This window comes from Apus apus, chromosome 9 (genome assembly GCF_020740795.1).
Source record: "Apus apus isolate bApuApu2 chromosome 9, bApuApu2.pri.cur, whole genome shotgun sequence".
NCBI lineage: Eukaryota > Metazoa > Chordata > Aves > Apodiformes > Apodidae > Apus > Apus apus.
In genome coordinates this window covers 5,322,278-5,338,466 of record NC_067290.1, presented here as the reverse complement: position 1 = coordinate 5,338,466, position 16,189 = coordinate 5,322,278, and the positions used below count along the sequence as shown (strand labels likewise).

At 47.1% G+C, this 16,189-nt stretch overlaps 1 protein-coding gene across 11 annotated transcripts in view; it reads right to left on the bottom strand.

Moving 5' to 3' along the window:
• Positions 1–16,189, bottom strand: part of CADPS (calcium dependent secretion activator) — a 215,961-nt gene that overhangs the window by 127,356 nt on the left and 72,416 nt on the right. For all 11 annotated transcript variants that reach the window (XM_051627715.1, XM_051627722.1, XM_051627717.1 and 8 more), the window contains exons 4-6: positions 10,944–11,024; positions 5,764–6,000; positions 3,362–3,483 (exon numbers count right to left, since the gene is read on the bottom strand). In XM_051627715.1, the coding sequence (XP_051483675.1) occupies positions 3,362–3,483; positions 5,764–6,000; positions 10,944–11,024 (440 nt within the window). The remainder of the gene's footprint in view (positions 1–3,361; positions 3,484–5,763; positions 6,001–10,943; positions 11,025–16,189) is intronic.

The window sequence follows — 16,189 nt, the reverse complement described above, 5'->3', positions numbered from 1 at the left end:
TTATTAAAAGCATCACTAATACACTGCAAGCCTGATCTGAAATAACCCTTGCTATTTCAGTCTGGCTTTCTCTAGTACTGTGCCATCCTCTGCACCCATACTGAGGCAGATAATCCTCACTTGAATGATGGGGCTTAAAATGTCAAGAATCCAACACAGAGCCTGAGAAAAAAATAGATCAGTATTTACTGCCGTCCTGAGAGCCACACTCTGCACGGACAACTCCTCTGCTCCCCTGCTATGTGTCACCACTAACCCTGCTGCCACCCTGCCTCTTCCTAGAGCTACAAACAGGATCCAAGCTCCAAAGTCACTGATGCTTTCAAACTTATTCTCAAAACCTGCTGGTTTTGCACTAGGGAAGACAAAAGGGGACTCTCTCACCAAACTAGACCAGTGCTTTTGGAAATCCTTCGCTGGCTGGGAAGTTGCCTTTTTCTGTCAGAGGTGCAGAGCCCAGATTAGCACCCCGTTGCACAGCATCAAGCTGAAGAGCAGCGACTGCCACCAGTGTGCTGTGCCCTGGGGTTTTGGCTGAGGGTTGGCATTTCAAGGACATGTGAGAATATAGCAAACTCCATGACTTATTCTTAGGTAAAAATATGTCCTACAAGATCATGAGGCTCCATGATGCCCTCCACCTCCCCAGGACACAGAGCTGTCATAAAAAAGGGAAGTCTTCCAGTGAGTGTAACTTTTTTATCCCCTGATGTGTATGAAAAATTTAGTCTTTTGTAGCCTGTAGAACCTCCAGACAATGGAAAAAATTAATTTCAGGCCGTTTGAAGAGTTATAGCAGAGAAAATACTTGCTGTATTCTCCACATCTTCTGAGAACAGGCACTTAACCTGAATTTCTATTTTTTGAGCTTCTGAGAAACAGAAGTTTTGGGGTGCACAGGGGTAACCTGTTTCAGTATTTACACCTCCATAGTGCTGAAGCTCAGAATCCTGGCAGCGTGCTCCTCACCCTCAGGCCAGGAGTATCCCCTGCCAAAGCACACAAAACCTGGGATGCCTGGGGAGCAAGCTTCCCTGGGGAGCAGCCCAGCATGCTTTTGCTGATCTAGTCCCTTTATCAATGAGTGCTTTGCTTATGGCAGTAAGTACACAAGCAAACAGGGTGTGAAAGACCTCAAAGAGAGTGAGGTCAGCATCAAATGAGACACTCTAGCAGGTGGTTTTGGTTGGCCATGGGTCTTTTGTCTGCAAGGCAGCATAGATCAAAAATACACCAAGCACTTCTCTGAGCTGTTTCCATCACTGCCCTCATCACCCGAGTACCTGAAAGCCTTCAGGTCTTGTATGAAGCAAGATGACAAATGTGTCACATTTGGTTCATTCTCTCTTTCCTTCTCTTTTGAAGAGGAGAATGTAAAGTGCAGTAAATTACTTTCATAGGGCTTTGGTTTTCACTGTCTGGGCTGTTGTGTCTGGAAAGGGAGTCAAGGTGAAAGAAGCACTTCTAACACAGAGAAGAAAAAAGAACCAGCTTTCTGGGATGGCTTCTGTGGAAGATTATTCTAGAGTCTTGGATTGGGTGGTTGGTTTTGAAAGAAAAAGTCTCAGAACCCTCAAGGAATGCAACTGTCTAACCCGCTCCCCTCCTAAGGCACTTCCAAAGGTATTACCCCAACTGCTGGAGCAACTCAGAAGACTTCAAGCCTGAGATGGGAAGCCAGTGCAGGGAGAGGATGAGTGTGGTGGACTTGCATAACTTGTATGAAGCCGCAGCATTCAGCGTTAGCTGCATTTTCCTGAGGGCTGATGGCTTCCTGCCCAGACACTGTACATTTCATTATGATAAACAGACCCACTCAATTAAAGAGCTCACTCCTGCAGCCCTTATTTTCAAAACAACACTTGTATAAATGGTCCTGTGGCTGACAGCAAGCAGGCTTGCATAAGGAAGGACAGACCCTTTAAGCAAAACTGGGATGAACAGAGCAAGCTAAACACACACATTTAACCCAGCAGAAGCCTGCTTTTCAGTATGAGTAGCAGTAATTTCCCCTAAACAGAGCCCAAGTTTCTCCATTGAAGCCATAAAAATACCTAAAATAGTGACAACTGCAGGTTCTTATGGAAATTTCCTCCAAGCACAGCTCTCCTACTTCCTTCTCTGAAGTAGATTTTGAAGCTTTTTGAAAAGTAAGCCAGGCTGCAGCACTTTCCCTGATTGGGAATATTGTTTTTAAACTGCTTACTGCAGATTCCTGCTCCTCCGGTACAGCGTAGGGCACAAGGCATCAGCAGTTTCTGAGCCTCAGCAGGAGGAGAACCAGTGAGGGCAGGCAGCCTGTCTTTGGCTCTGCTCTCCTCCTGCCTGCATCAGCTGCTCCTGCCTGCAGTGCTCGTGCACCAGCATGCAACCCAGCTGGGTGGTTTGGCTTTCCTTCCACAAGCTTGGGAAGCTCCTGGTGAAATGTCACTGGGGGCCCATCACTCAGAGGGAATGGGATACTAGGGACAGAGAGGGAACATCCCACAGCAGCCCCTCCTCCATTGCTCCCCACCACTGGAGGAGGCTTCATATGACCTTGGCAATTCTCCACTGTAAGGATGTGCACCGAGAATTTCATTGAAGTGTGAAATCCCTGCAGTGAACCAGGGGAAAACTGCCTCAAACCATACAGATAGTGTTTCAAGTCAACTAATCCCACCAATGGGAAAGGAAATAAGCCATTCATAATTTTCTCCTTTCAAATTAACAAAGACCAATCACTACTAGCAGACTTACAACATCTGGCTAAGACAAAAAAAGCCAAGCATGGGGCCAAATCTGGGGATTTGGGGACCAGGTCAAAGAGGACAGAATAAGACTCTGCCCTTGAACTGGACCAGGGCAGAGTGGCCTCAGATGAAGCTTTAAGTAAGTGACTTGAAGCTTTCCCCAGCTCCTCTCTCCCACTTCTTGCTATGGCTGCTGGAGTGTGTCCCTGCCAGCTGTTCCCCTTTCCCATAGGACTGCCAAAACCCTGACAGTGAGGATGGGATTACGTACCTATACCTGATGGCACCAGTTCAGATGGACACTCAAACAAGTATTTATCTAAGCACATGCTTAACTCCATCCCTATTTAGCAAAGTACTTACGTAGGGGCACAAATTTATATCTCTATGGCTACAAGAGACGTAAGCCTGTCATTAACACTTCTTTTTTCCTCAGTCAGGGCTTATGTACCATTCTTAGTCACAAGATGACAATCTGCATAGGTGGAAGGCCACATTTCTCCTTTGCTTCTCAAAGTCCTCTCTGGCCTCATCATGCAGCAGCCAGAGCTATCTGCAGAGACTCTGCAGCACCGAGATTGGGCAGAGGAGAGGATGGTGGAGACAACAAAAGGCAAAGCAAGACTTACGTTGGCTTTGAGGCTTCAGCCTGGTCAGTCTGCAGTTTCTCCCCACCTTCAACTTCCATGGTGCAGTAGACAATGCGGTTGGGGGCCAACGACTTCAGACCCTGCACTTCCATGATGACAACCTGCCGGGCAAAGAAAGAGGAGTTTAAAAGGAGCAGCCTCCTCCAGACCTCACTCTGGCTGATGAACCCCTGGCCAGCCAGCACTGGGATCCTCCATGTGCTGCTGGAGGTTCATGGTGGCAGGTGGGCAGGGACAGTGGCACTGCCCAGACTCAGTGGGGACTGCAGCAGCCAGTGAGGTCTGCATGGAGACCCTGTGGTCTCTCTCTGACTGCACGTGGGCTTGTTGAAACTCCTGGGTGCGCAGGGCTGTGTCAGCCTACAGGAGAGAGGCCTCACCTAAAAGTGCCTTAATACGTGAAATCCAGAAAAAAAAAAAAAAAGCATAACAGCTGCTCAGCTTGTGCCAAAAACTTATTTTCATGATAAATCATAGAATGGTTTGGGTTTGACCTGTGAAGATCATCTAGTCCAACCCACCTGTTGAGGGCAGGGACATCTTTCACTGGATCAGGTTGCTCAGAGTCCAGTCCAACCCGACCTTGAACAATTCCAGAGGTGAGGCTTCCACAATTTCTCTGTGCAACATGTTCCAGTGTCTCACCACCCTCATTGTAACAATTTTCTTCCTTAGATTCCATCTAAATCTACCATATACCAGTTTCAAACCATTGCCCCTTATTACTACAGGCAAAGCATCTTTCTCCACCTTTCTTAAAAAGAAATTTCTTATCAAGAAATCACCATCTAAGTTTCTCACAGGTCCTTCATTGTAAAGGTGATTAATCCTGTTAACCATGTACCTTAAACATTTCTACAAGAAACACTGTGGGAGTTTCTGTTTGGGCTTTAGTACAGCTATCTATGCAGTATTTACAGAGGGGTTTAAAATTCATCTCCTCGGGTCCTGTGATCTGTCCTTGCACTGAAGATCTCTTCCCTGGCACACAGAGCTCCAAAAACCCTCTGATGAGCACACATTTTTTGGAAAAACTATTTTGCAGCAAGAATTCCATGCACAGACAGAGTGCAGAGACCTGCCAGCTCCTGAAGTCAGTGTTTCACTGAGCTTCTGCTTCCTACTGAATGGGGCTCAGCTGGAGCAAAGCCTTTGAGACATCCCATTGTAAGGACAAGTCCCTTTATGGACAGCTATTCATGCTGCACAGGCTTTTGCAACAGAGAGGTCTGCTGCTTTGTGATAGTTCCCTGCTTCTCTGTACAGGAACATTCAGAAGTCAGGCTTTATTTGATGCTGCTGTTGAAGGCACCATCTCTGGGTTCACAGTCCTATTTTAAAACAAGACTGAGCTGAGTATTACACAGATTGTTTCAGACACCAATAAATTAAACTCTGAGACTGGACAACCAGCATTGTTAAGTTTTGCATTGGCATGATATATATCTATATATCTATATATATATCTATATCAAGAGACCTCTTAGGAAGATAAATAAACAGGAAATTAGAAAAAAATAGAATTTGCTGATTTTTCTGCATCCTACAGTTTTTACCCCATCCTGGTAGTTGTTTTGACAATGTAACATAAACCCACTCACTGTCAGACAACAGCTATTCTGCATGGGTGTGCTGATGAGTCCTAGGAGCAAATGTCTTGACTAGACTGCAAATATTTTTGCACAGAACAGTTAAGTTGGTTGAAAGCAGCTACAGCAGCCACAGCGGTTGCAGGACCAAGACAGCCTGTGTCAGAGGTAACAGTGGGTCCCTGCCTTCCCCTGGGCTGTGCAGACACCCTGCTTGACAGAGGCTGAGCAGAAAGTCAGTGCTCAACACAAGGCCAAGAGTAAGGCAGCAAAGCAGAGTGTTTCCACACAAACTGCAAGCCAATCTGTTGGGTGCAGTCAAACCCCAGTAATGTTTAAAGGTTCTCCAAAGAGGAGGCGAGGCTTGCAGGGAAGCACAGTGACCCCTCTAACCAGTAATAATTAATCATGCTGACATTTATGGTGTTGCATTACTGTACTGGGTTCAGGGACAACAGGCTCCAGGGTACTGGGGTACAGTCAGTAACAAGCTGTAGGAAGAGGTCAGTTAATGAAGCAGATTTCTGAGCCATTTGATACACACCAGCAGAATATGCCAGATGGTTTATCTCACAGTTTTTTCCAACAAGATGGTGAGACACCAGAAAGGACACAGTGTTTGACCACAGGCAAAGCTTCTGGTAACTCAGAGAAGAGCTGCTCCTCATGGAGATCAGGAAGGGATTTCTATTGATCTCTCTCCACCTAACCACAGCTTGACCTGAGCAAAAGTTGTTTGCTCTCCTTATTATTCCCACAAACTCTGCACACTGCCGTGAGCATGAAGCTTACCTCCAGGGAGAACGACAACACAACATCTGATTTGGAAAGCTGGTTCTCGTTCTCCTCTCCCATGTCAATTATTGAGGTGTTGTGACTGCGTTTCAGCTTCTGCAGCTTGAACTCGGAGCCTCCTTTAGACACAGGCATGCTCTCTAAGTTTGCCATCAGGAGATTGACAGATGACTTCAGCTCCTCAATGTACATGTTTTCCATTTCTTTGGACACAAACTTGGGAAACTTGCGCTCCTTGGATTTGGAAACAAAAACAACAGAATGAAGGGCTGTGACAATCAGCAACCACTTGTTGCACAGGGAGAATCCCCCAGGAGCATCTGCAGAAGCTTGTGAGCAGAGAACTCCCATAAACCAGATGACAAATGACACCTTCCTCCTGTGTAATGCAGACACATTATTGTTAGTTTCCCATAGAATTACCACTTGGTTCTTATCCAGTTTTACTGTTTCTTGCATACACTTGCATTTCATTCTTTTCTTTAATCTGCAAATGGCCCTCTGCATGTATCTGTATTCACAACTACAAACACTCCAGGCCAGATCCCAGCTGAACTTTGTGACTGACAGCAATTCATTACTGATTCAAAGGATGCTGACAGTTAGAGGCTTGTTTTCCAGTCTCTCAAATGTGCCAGCTCTTTCAAGAACACTTCTGAGCAGTTGCTCCATTAGTTCTCTAGGTGTGGAAGAAGCCCAAGGAGGGAAAATCTGCAATGTATGGGCAGGAATGTGTGCTCCCAAGTGGAAGAAGGGGTAAAACACCCTTTCCATTACTTGCCAGGGCCCATGTGTCCCACTAACAAGACAGCTGTTCACTGTCAGGCCCTCCAGTCCTGCTTGCTGTAAACAGGGTGTTTAAACATTACAACCAAAGGTGACAGTGTGAGCAGTGTGATGTTCCCCAACATGTATTCTCACCTTTGAACTGCTGCCCGTGTTCCAGCTCTCTCAGGATCACTAGTCTGAGCCCTGTGTCTTCTGACAACTTCGCCCATGCCCTGAATCTGCTCAGGGTTTGCACATCTCTCGGTGAGTTACAAGAGACTGTGCAAGGCGTTCGACAGCGAGCAGCAGCTGCAGCCAGGGAACTCCAGGCTGGTGTACAAAGTATCTTGGTGGCAATTCATAATATTGCAAAAGTGCAAAAGCAGTTTGTAAAACGTATGCTAGAAAAAAAGGTCATGGTTTTTTCTAGAAGACTGTTGTCAGGCTGCTGAAAAAGTACTCCACTACACTAGGTTCTGCATCAGTCCTCCAAAGCTTACATGTTACAAGCACAGCTCACAGCAGTGCTCACACCAAGCAGTTAAAATACAGCCTTCTGTTTCCAACCTCAAACTTGGGAGGTAATTCCCACATGTAAATTAGACCTGGCATAAGATAAACTACCTATTATGCATTATATAAGTTGCAAGCTACCCTAGGAAAAAAAGCAACAAACACAACTGTTTTGTCGATTTTTGAGAACTACTGCTGAAGGAATGACATTCAAACATCAATCCTTTTTCCCCCTGCTGCTATCCATCCCTCCTCCAGGGACTGCAATTTTGGCACTGCCCCCACAAAGCTCTTCAGAAGCGTAGAAAGGACTGAGGCATCTCATTGTGTGTCACCAGCAGCTTCTCACACTAAGGCTAAAGCCAGGTAGTTTGAAGTGACACATAACAACACAAGTGGGACTGGGTCTAGTGATAGAAACACAGAGAAGCAAGTGTGGTCCCAAGTTACCCAGGGTGGAGACAGAGCTGGGGGAAGTTTGGAGGAAGACACTAGCCAGACATACAGACAACAGCAAGAAAGGGTGTCAGTCACCTCCGCATGTAATTGGAGGGAGAGGACCAGAAATGGGGACAAGTGTGGAGAGAAGCAGAGCAAAGAGACTGCGAGGAACAGCCAGTCCAGCAGTGTGGGGCCACCCCAGAGGGACATATTGCTCTGGAGTCATCACAAGGTCTCATTTAGTTGCTCTTACTTGTGATTTTCCTTGCCCTTGAAGCCAGGTGACTGGGTGGGGGAAAAGCACCACAGGACAGCAGAGGACTTGCTACTGCAGAGAAAAATATTCCTCAGCCTTGGCATCACTAAGCTCTCAGCTGTAACACTGCTCTCATTTAGCTTCTGGAAAATTAAAACACAGGGAGTGAAAAGCCTGTCCAGATGGAGCTTTAAAACACCTGCTTGACCTCGAGGATGATCCTCAGGCTGGCTGGTTCCAAGGCTGGGCTTGCCTACAGCTGCACTGGTACCACACTGGGCACCCTCCCCTGGGCACATGAGGAGGTAAAAAGACCCAGAGCTGTGCCCTGCCATCCAGGTGCAGCACCTGGTCACCAAAGAAAGCTGGCATGCATGGTGACATATTTGGGGTCAGACGACAGGTCAGATGAGGGCTTGCAGAGCCACTGGTCCTGCAGCACTATGACCCCAGGTCCTGTTAGACTCCACAACCTTCATTGCCTCTGAAGTACAAACATCCTAGCGTGAATTTCTTAATTTATTAATAAGGTGCTAATTTGCCTTTAGTATGGGATCTCCACGATGGCCATCTCAGAGCTGGTTTCATAAGCACACTAAGTCTCCCTGTGCAACAAACCTGCATTAAAAACTGGAAATTGGAGATAAAAGTGGAAATGCTGTCCTTTCACTGAGCTGAATTGTGAACCTGCCCTATGCCAGAGGGAAAGTTGTCCTGCCCAGAAAGGAGGATACAGAGAAGGATTGAAAAGGTCATTTGGATGCCTCCACAAGATGGTATTCACGAGTCTGAAAGTACAAGGTTTCTCATTCTGGAAAGAAGGCCTGAAGCAGTCATGTGAAGGAGATTAAATATCAGTACCTGCCAGCTGCATCACAGGTAAGTCGCTTTTACTCTAAACTGCCCTCTAAGGTGCTCAGCTGTGTTTTGAAGGTTGGATTCTGCACAGGGAAATGTCAGGTTGTGCCGAGGACTTTCCCCTGCCTGTCTCTCACAGGGCCAGCAGAGGCATGGTTTGTTTCCAGCATCCTTGAGGGAGGAATGGAAATGGCAAATTCTCATTTGCAAAAAATAATTCATGAAGCTGCAGCCTCTGCTGGCTGCTACTGAACCATGCATATTGCTGTCCCACATGCCATAAAGAGAAAATGAAACAACAAAACCAGGCAATCTCATTCTGGCACCCAGTGCCTGGCTACCCAGCTCGGAACAGGAGCAGCAGAACTCTGTGCAGGGGCTCACGTTTTGCTGCAAATCAAAAAATCCTGTAGGTCTTCTTGACAATGAAATGGCAAAGGGCCAAATGCTGAACAAAGGAGCTGCAGTCAGTTTGCTGCACCACTATTTGGACACGTGGTCCTTGGCCACCTTGCTGTTTGTATCAGTGAAGTGAGGAAAATGGAGCCCTCTCCCCAAAGACAGCAGTAGCAAAAATGCAAGAGAGAAATAACTGCTCAGGTGCAACCAGCACCCTTGCTAACACTTGACCATAAAGGAACAGGCTCTGCCTTTCATACCCAGGGATCTCAGTGTGGTCACAAACAGCTCCAAGATGACCTTTCTCATAAAAACCCACCACCAGGCACAGCTTGGTGCCAAGAGGACTGCTGCTGAAGGCAGGTCCCTACCCTGAGCGATGTCTCCCTGGTTAGACCTTTTTCTTTTCCTTCTAGTAATGTTTTCTTGATTATCAAGAACAGCCAGATAGATCATTCCCAATGACTTCAGTCCCATTAGGGCTTTATAGGTGACTCCAAGCATCTGATTAGAGGCAAGGATAAAATCTCTGCCATAAAGATGCCAACAGGATCCAGGTTTTCTTTCCACTTATGGTCCATCAGAGGCAATGTAAATCTGCACTATGGGAGGGTGTAATTTGCTTCTAGGGAGATTTTTCATCTCAGAAGGGTGTCTGGGGAGTTTAGCTGAGTACTTAGTTATAAAATTTGTTTTGAGGTGCAATGCCAGCCTGACTGCCATGGTGCAGTATGATCATGCTTGGGACAGCACATCTGAAGTATCTTTACTGGGGCAAGATCTATCTGCAGGCAGGGAACTCTGGCTCCCAGCAGCCCAGCAAGTGGCACAAACCCCATCAGGGCATTTCTGGGCTCCTTTTCACATGCCATCACCAACTTTGTTGCCTGCCATGTAAGTCTGACAAATGTGATGTGAACTTGCAGATCCAGATGGAGCACCTCAGGACAATTCCTTCTCCACTGCTGAGGATTCATGAGGGATTCCGCAGGAACAGAAACTGTTCCAGCTCATCAGGATGTTCCAAGAAATGTACATCACAACAGCTTCATGTGCACTTGTTGTTTTGTTTGTAGTTAAAAAGCTGCTCATTTTTAACTGATGATTACTGGGAGGAGAAATCTGTGAGATTAGGACATGACCTGGGGGCTGCATCAAACTACTTACCTGCTTCTGTATAGAATCATAGAATGTATGGGGCTGGAGACCAGTAAGGGTCATGTAGTCCAACTAGATCAGGTTGCTCAGAGCCCCATCAAGCCTGACCTTGAATATCTCCAGGGATGGGGCCTCCACCACCTCTCTAGGCAACCCGTTCCAGTGACCTGACACTCTCATATTAAAGAATTTATTCCTAATTTCCAACCTAATTTTACCCTTCTCTAGCTTAAAACCATTACCCCTTGTCCTATTGTTACATGCCCTAGTGAACAGGTGTTCCCCAGCCTTCTTATAGGCCCCTTTCAGGTATGGGAAGGTCCCTATGAGGTCCCCCTGGAGTCTTCTTCAGGCTGAACAACCCCAACTCCCTCAGCCTGTCCTCATCAGAGAGTTGCTCCAGCCCTTGGATCATTTTTGTGGCCCTCCTCTGGACATGCTCCAACAGGTGACTCCAACAGGTTCACATCCTTCTTGTGTTGAGGGCTCCAGAACTGGATGCAGTACTCCAGGTGAGGTCCCACCAGGGCAGAGCAGAGGGTCAGAATCAACCTTCTCCATCTGCTGGCCACACTTCTTTTGAAGTGAATTGCAGCCCAGGATGTGCTTTGCCTTCTGGGCTGCAATTGCGCATGAGTGCCTTGTGTCCAGCTTTTGATCCACTAGTACCCCCAGGTCTTTTTCCACACAGCTGCTCTCTAGTATGTCTTCCCCCAGCCTGTATTCATATCTCTGGTTGAAGAGCTTGTTAATACAGAAGACTGGTTTGGTTTTTTTTTTTTACCTTGGCAATTTGTTCTGCCATTTGAAGACGTCCATCTAACTCCCGTCTGATCTGTGCTGCTTGCTCATCCGGGTTGTCCAGCTGTATAAAAACAAAAGGGGAATCAAGGTGAAAAACTACCCAATGCAGCACCTTTACAAGCAGCTCAGTTCTTCAGGCTGCCCATCTGTAGTATGATCTCAAATAAGAACAGCACAGAGGGAGTGGTGACAGGCCCCACCAAAGGATGCACACAATGTTCACCATCTCAAAACAGACACAACCAGGGGTTGTGATGCCTGCTTTGATGCCTGCCAAGCTGCCTCCTGGGCTGAGCATCCTCACCTTGAGGTCTCACACCCACTTTGTCCTGTGAGCCAGCCTGACAGCAAGCCTTGATGGTGACTATCTGAACACCTGGAAAGCAGGGTGGCCTCCAGCAGGCTGTCACGTTGCTGGTGCTTGGGAAACCACAGCCCCCTGTTGCCATCATATCGATGCCATAAAACTAGTTTCTGCCCTCTCAAACCAGAACACCCCCCCTGTGCTGGGACACAACACACAGCAGCTTTGGGTCACCAAGCCAAATGCTCCCTGCCCCTGCTTGCCACCCAGAAAAAGAGAGAAGGCTCAGCAGAAATACCCAGAAACAGAATTTCCGTATTTCTTTCACTTTTCCCCCCACATTCCTGCACCCCTGTGCTACCACCCAATTCATACAATCAGTTTTTCTTCAGCATTGTTCTTTGCAACACGCTGCCCACAGCCCCATAGCTCAGTTTTTGGCATCTGCCTGGCCCTGAGATGTCTTCTAAGGGTAAAATATTGTTTCTGCCAGTTAAGCAAGCAATTACAGCACACGTGGAAGCAGCACAGTGACTGCTGCGAGCAGCTGCCCGTTGGCAGGACTCAGGGCAGATCCGTTATTTTTAGTGGGAATACAAAGACATAAATTACAAAACAACAAAAAAGCACAAAATCAAACTAGTCCCTGAAGAAGTCAAGAGCTGCTGTAATGAGGTAGCAATTTCATAGCTGGTTTCCAGACTCCAGCCACTCCTTAGACTCCTTTGGGGTCATTCTGGCCACAGCACAAGGCTAGAAGCATGAAGCCGTGGGGTGGTCACAGCTCTGCTCCACCCACGAGGGACAAACCCAAGCTCAGCCTGGTGCAAAACCTCACAGTTCTGGTTCACCTTGTCATGCAAACATGACTTCAGATGGGAGGGCTGGCCCTTCCACCAAATGTCACCTTCATTGACAAAAGTTATCAGCCCCTTCTGGCTACCAGAAATGCAATTGCCACCAGCCACCATAGGTCAGCTCTCCCACCGACAGCTACACACAAACAAGCAGCATTCACTGCCTTAGGGCTGCACAAACCACCTCCCTGGGTTTTATCCTCCTTTGGAGACAAACTGCTCCACAGAAGAAAAGCTCAGCTGGTGCACTGCAGTCTGGAAAGTTACAGCTACAGAAGTGAAAAAAGTTTTGATTCTCAGCCTGACAAACGATGAGCCTGCCCCTGAGCCCTCCCTGGCTGGGCTGAAATACAGCAGCTTTCCCCAGACCTGTCACCTTCCATGGCATCTTCTCAGTTGCTGGCACATCCTGCACATCCTGCATCTCCCCTCTCTCACACGCTCGGATAGATCAGCCTGCATGCAGCACGTATTTGCATCTTGCTCCAGCACCTGTGATTTTCCAGAGAGCTGACATTCATTACTGCTGAGATTGAGGGAAAGTGTATTTTTGATTAGTTTTTGAAAGCTTCCGTTACAGATTTAATTCAAGCAGGAAAACTACTAAGTGTCCTGACCGTGATTCAAACCCACTGAAGCTTCAGTGATCTCTGCTGTGGCCACCCAGGTTTTGTTCATGCCAGCTGCACCACCAAACCAGCTGCCTTCCTATTCCTGATCCCCAAACCAGTACAGAGCCCTGGGCCACCAGCACCTTTCAGGATCAGCTATCCCAGTAATTTCTCCATGAACAAATGCATTACACAACTGACCTCCACCAATGTGCAAGCATCTCTCAGAGCTGCTTCATTAAGGGTAGGAAATGTACAGTCCCAGATTTTCATTTCTTTGCAACTCTGAAAGAGGGGGCACTATTTGAATTCCATCCAAGCTACAGTAATTGAGGTTAATCACACTGTAACCAAAATAACTCGCATACTAAATTTAGAAATCAAGGATGTTGCTGCTGCTGCTGTGGAGGAGGAGAGCTGGCTTTGCAGTATGATAATGAGCCAGCAAACTGCCTCACACTTTCTGCACTATCTTGATTTTGCAGATGTTTTCCAGTGATGCTACAGGTGTCAAAAACCATGTCAAGGAAAGATCTGACTGCATACATACATTCGTTTTCATAGGAGGCAACAAGCAGCCTTGGCAGCCTCCTTGGTTGTGGTGGAGTGGGTTAAGGTATTGCTTTTCAGGGCTGTGCTTCTCAAGATGATGCCAAGCCAGGCAACCTGGTATTCAAAGGAAACAAAAAAAATTGTTCCAGGCTGTATTTTCAATGACTCTGCATGATGGCTCCATGGCAAAACCTGATCTTTGGGAAAGCAATCAGTTCGTTGTAGCCAACATAACATTTTCTTCCTGTTACCTGCACAACAGCAGGAATGAGGCAGCTCCTGCCTGCAGTCCCTGCATGTTCTCTTGGCCTGTTCAAGCAGATCTCTTGTGACTAAGAGTCACACCTCAAAGAGCTCAGCCACATACTACTCTTAAGCCTGGGAAGGGCTCCTGCTGCCGTCAAAGCAAGCCAAGAACATTTTACACAGTCATAACACTACACAAAGCCCATTCAGAGAGTAATGGTGGTGCCCTTAAAATACAGTTTGCTCGTAAAATAAGGCAAGGGGCAAATGTAAGGCAGGCTATCTAAGCAGGACCAAACAGCCAAACAAGGCAACACAGACCCTAATATAATTAAAAAGAAATTTCTTAACTAGAAAACCAGCCATTTATTTTCTGCTCTATGTATGCCCACTTTATATTCAAATACTTGACAGCCAAATACAGAAATGATTTACAAAGTCAAGGAGAAATTGAATTAGTTTTGTTCTGCATGATGACTACGTTATGGGCATGCTATGAATAAAGCAAAGATATAAATCATAAGGTTGCCCCAGTCAATTAAATGTGAGAAGTATTATAAATTTCAGTATGTATGTGATTTGTCATATGCACTGGGCTTTTCTTCAGCATGCCACGAATATATGACGTACGTAATTTGCAATTCTCAACTGATCATTACCCAACTGCCTGCTGCTAAATTAGATGTTTTCATACGTCTACCCGCACACAACATTAGTTCTCTCTGCCTGCCCAGCAGAGGTTATCTATGTTGGTGCAACAGTTGCTAAAGTAAAACAATTTAAAAAGCCCCATCAAATCATATAGATCAGATTCTGAGTGGAATCCAGAACGCACCAGCACCACTGCCAGCCCCTCACTACAGGTACTGCAGGCATGTGTCTACTTTAACCCTGCAGACCACACAAGGGCAAGACAAATATCCTGCCAAAGACAGGCTTTTTACATGTAAGATGCTAACAAGGGATAATTTTAAACGAGTACTATTTGAAGCCAAACAGTGATGATTGCAGGCTCCTGTTCCCTTCTTTGTGATGCCCAAGGGTTTAACACCTCAAAACAATCCACCTGCCTGGAGACTGAGCAGGGTACAGCCCTTGTGCTGTCAGCCACAGCAAGAGGGACTAACTCTCCAAGCTTGGGGATAATGCTGGTGGCACAAGTGACAGGCTGTACACAGCACTCAGGCCCTTGGCAGGGGAAGAGTAGATCCAGCTGTGCCACCAAACACTGATAGGGCACACTCCCTACAGACACAGGCCAGTTAAACACCACTCAGGATTTACATCCACCCTCTGAGCTCCGTGCTGTTGCAAATAACATTGCGAGCTACAAGGATTTACAATGACAGGATGCAACACACAGGTACAACCTTCAGCAACCAGCCTGGTGTTTGCACCACATGCCGTGGACTTGGTGTGTATTGTCAGTATAAGTGCCACGAGCCCCAGACAGAAACCACTGGGACCACTTAACAGTTTCATCCCTCCCTGCCAGTCACTGCTGATCCCTGCTTCCCAGCAAGGGCAGCCAGTGTCACATCATACCCATTCCTGAAGCTAACTGGCGCTTGTCTGCAAGTACTTCCCCCATTCCCTCTGAGAACAGTCACAGTGTTGTGGTGAATCCAGCTGTCCTCCCCTGTGCTGCACGCTCCTGCAGAGGAGAAGCCATTTGTGATGGGGTTCTGGAAAAAAACACATTTTAAATGCTCTGGCAAATGAGAACGCTGAGCAGCAGAGCAGCAACTTGTTTTGTGCTGCATTGGAAACAGAAACAAACATGGCTTTTCACCTTCTGGAAATTAAAGCATTTAGTCCAGATCTCCATGAAATCTGTGCTTGAAATCAATCCCCAGCACCTGGGGATGGGCAATCCCTCCTGCACAGCCAGAGGTAGGCACAGACGTGCTGCTACCAAGCAAGGACTGCTCGTGCTGAGGGCACTTTGGCAACCTCTGACTTGAATTTTCTCTGTCCCTATGTCCAGCACACCACTGTGCAGTCTGAAAAGCCCACTTCGGGAAGGATTTTTCTTGGGTGGAGGAAAAGGAGAAAAGCTCATGTCATTTGGTGATCAGGTAGTGAGATGGATCAAGAACTGGTTGAAAGGAAGAAGTCAGAGAGTTGTAGTCAATGGGGCAGAATCTGGTTGGAGGTGTGTGACCAGTGGAGTCCCTCAGGGGTCGGTACTGGGACCGGTGTTGTTCAACATCTTCATCAACGACCTGGATGAGGGTATAGAATGTACCCTCAGCAAGTTTGCTGATGACACTAAGCTGGGAGGAGTGGCTGACACACCAGAAGGCTGTGCTGCCATTCAGAGGGACTTAGACAGGCTGGAGAGTTGGGCGGGGAGAAACATGATGAAGTTCAACAAGGGCAAGTGTAGAGTTCTGCATTTGGGGAAGAAAAACACCATGCACCAGTACAGGTTGGGGGCTGACCTGCTGGAGAGCAGTGTAGGTGAAAGGGACCTGGGAATCCTGGTAGACAGGAGGATGACCATGAGCCAGCAATGTGCCCTTGTGGCCAAGAAGGCCAACGGCATCCTGGGGTGCATTAGAAAGGGTGTGGTTAGTAGGTCAAGAGAGGTTCTCCTACCTCTTTATTCTGCATTGGTGAGGCCGCATCTGGAGTATTGTGTCCAGTTCTGGGC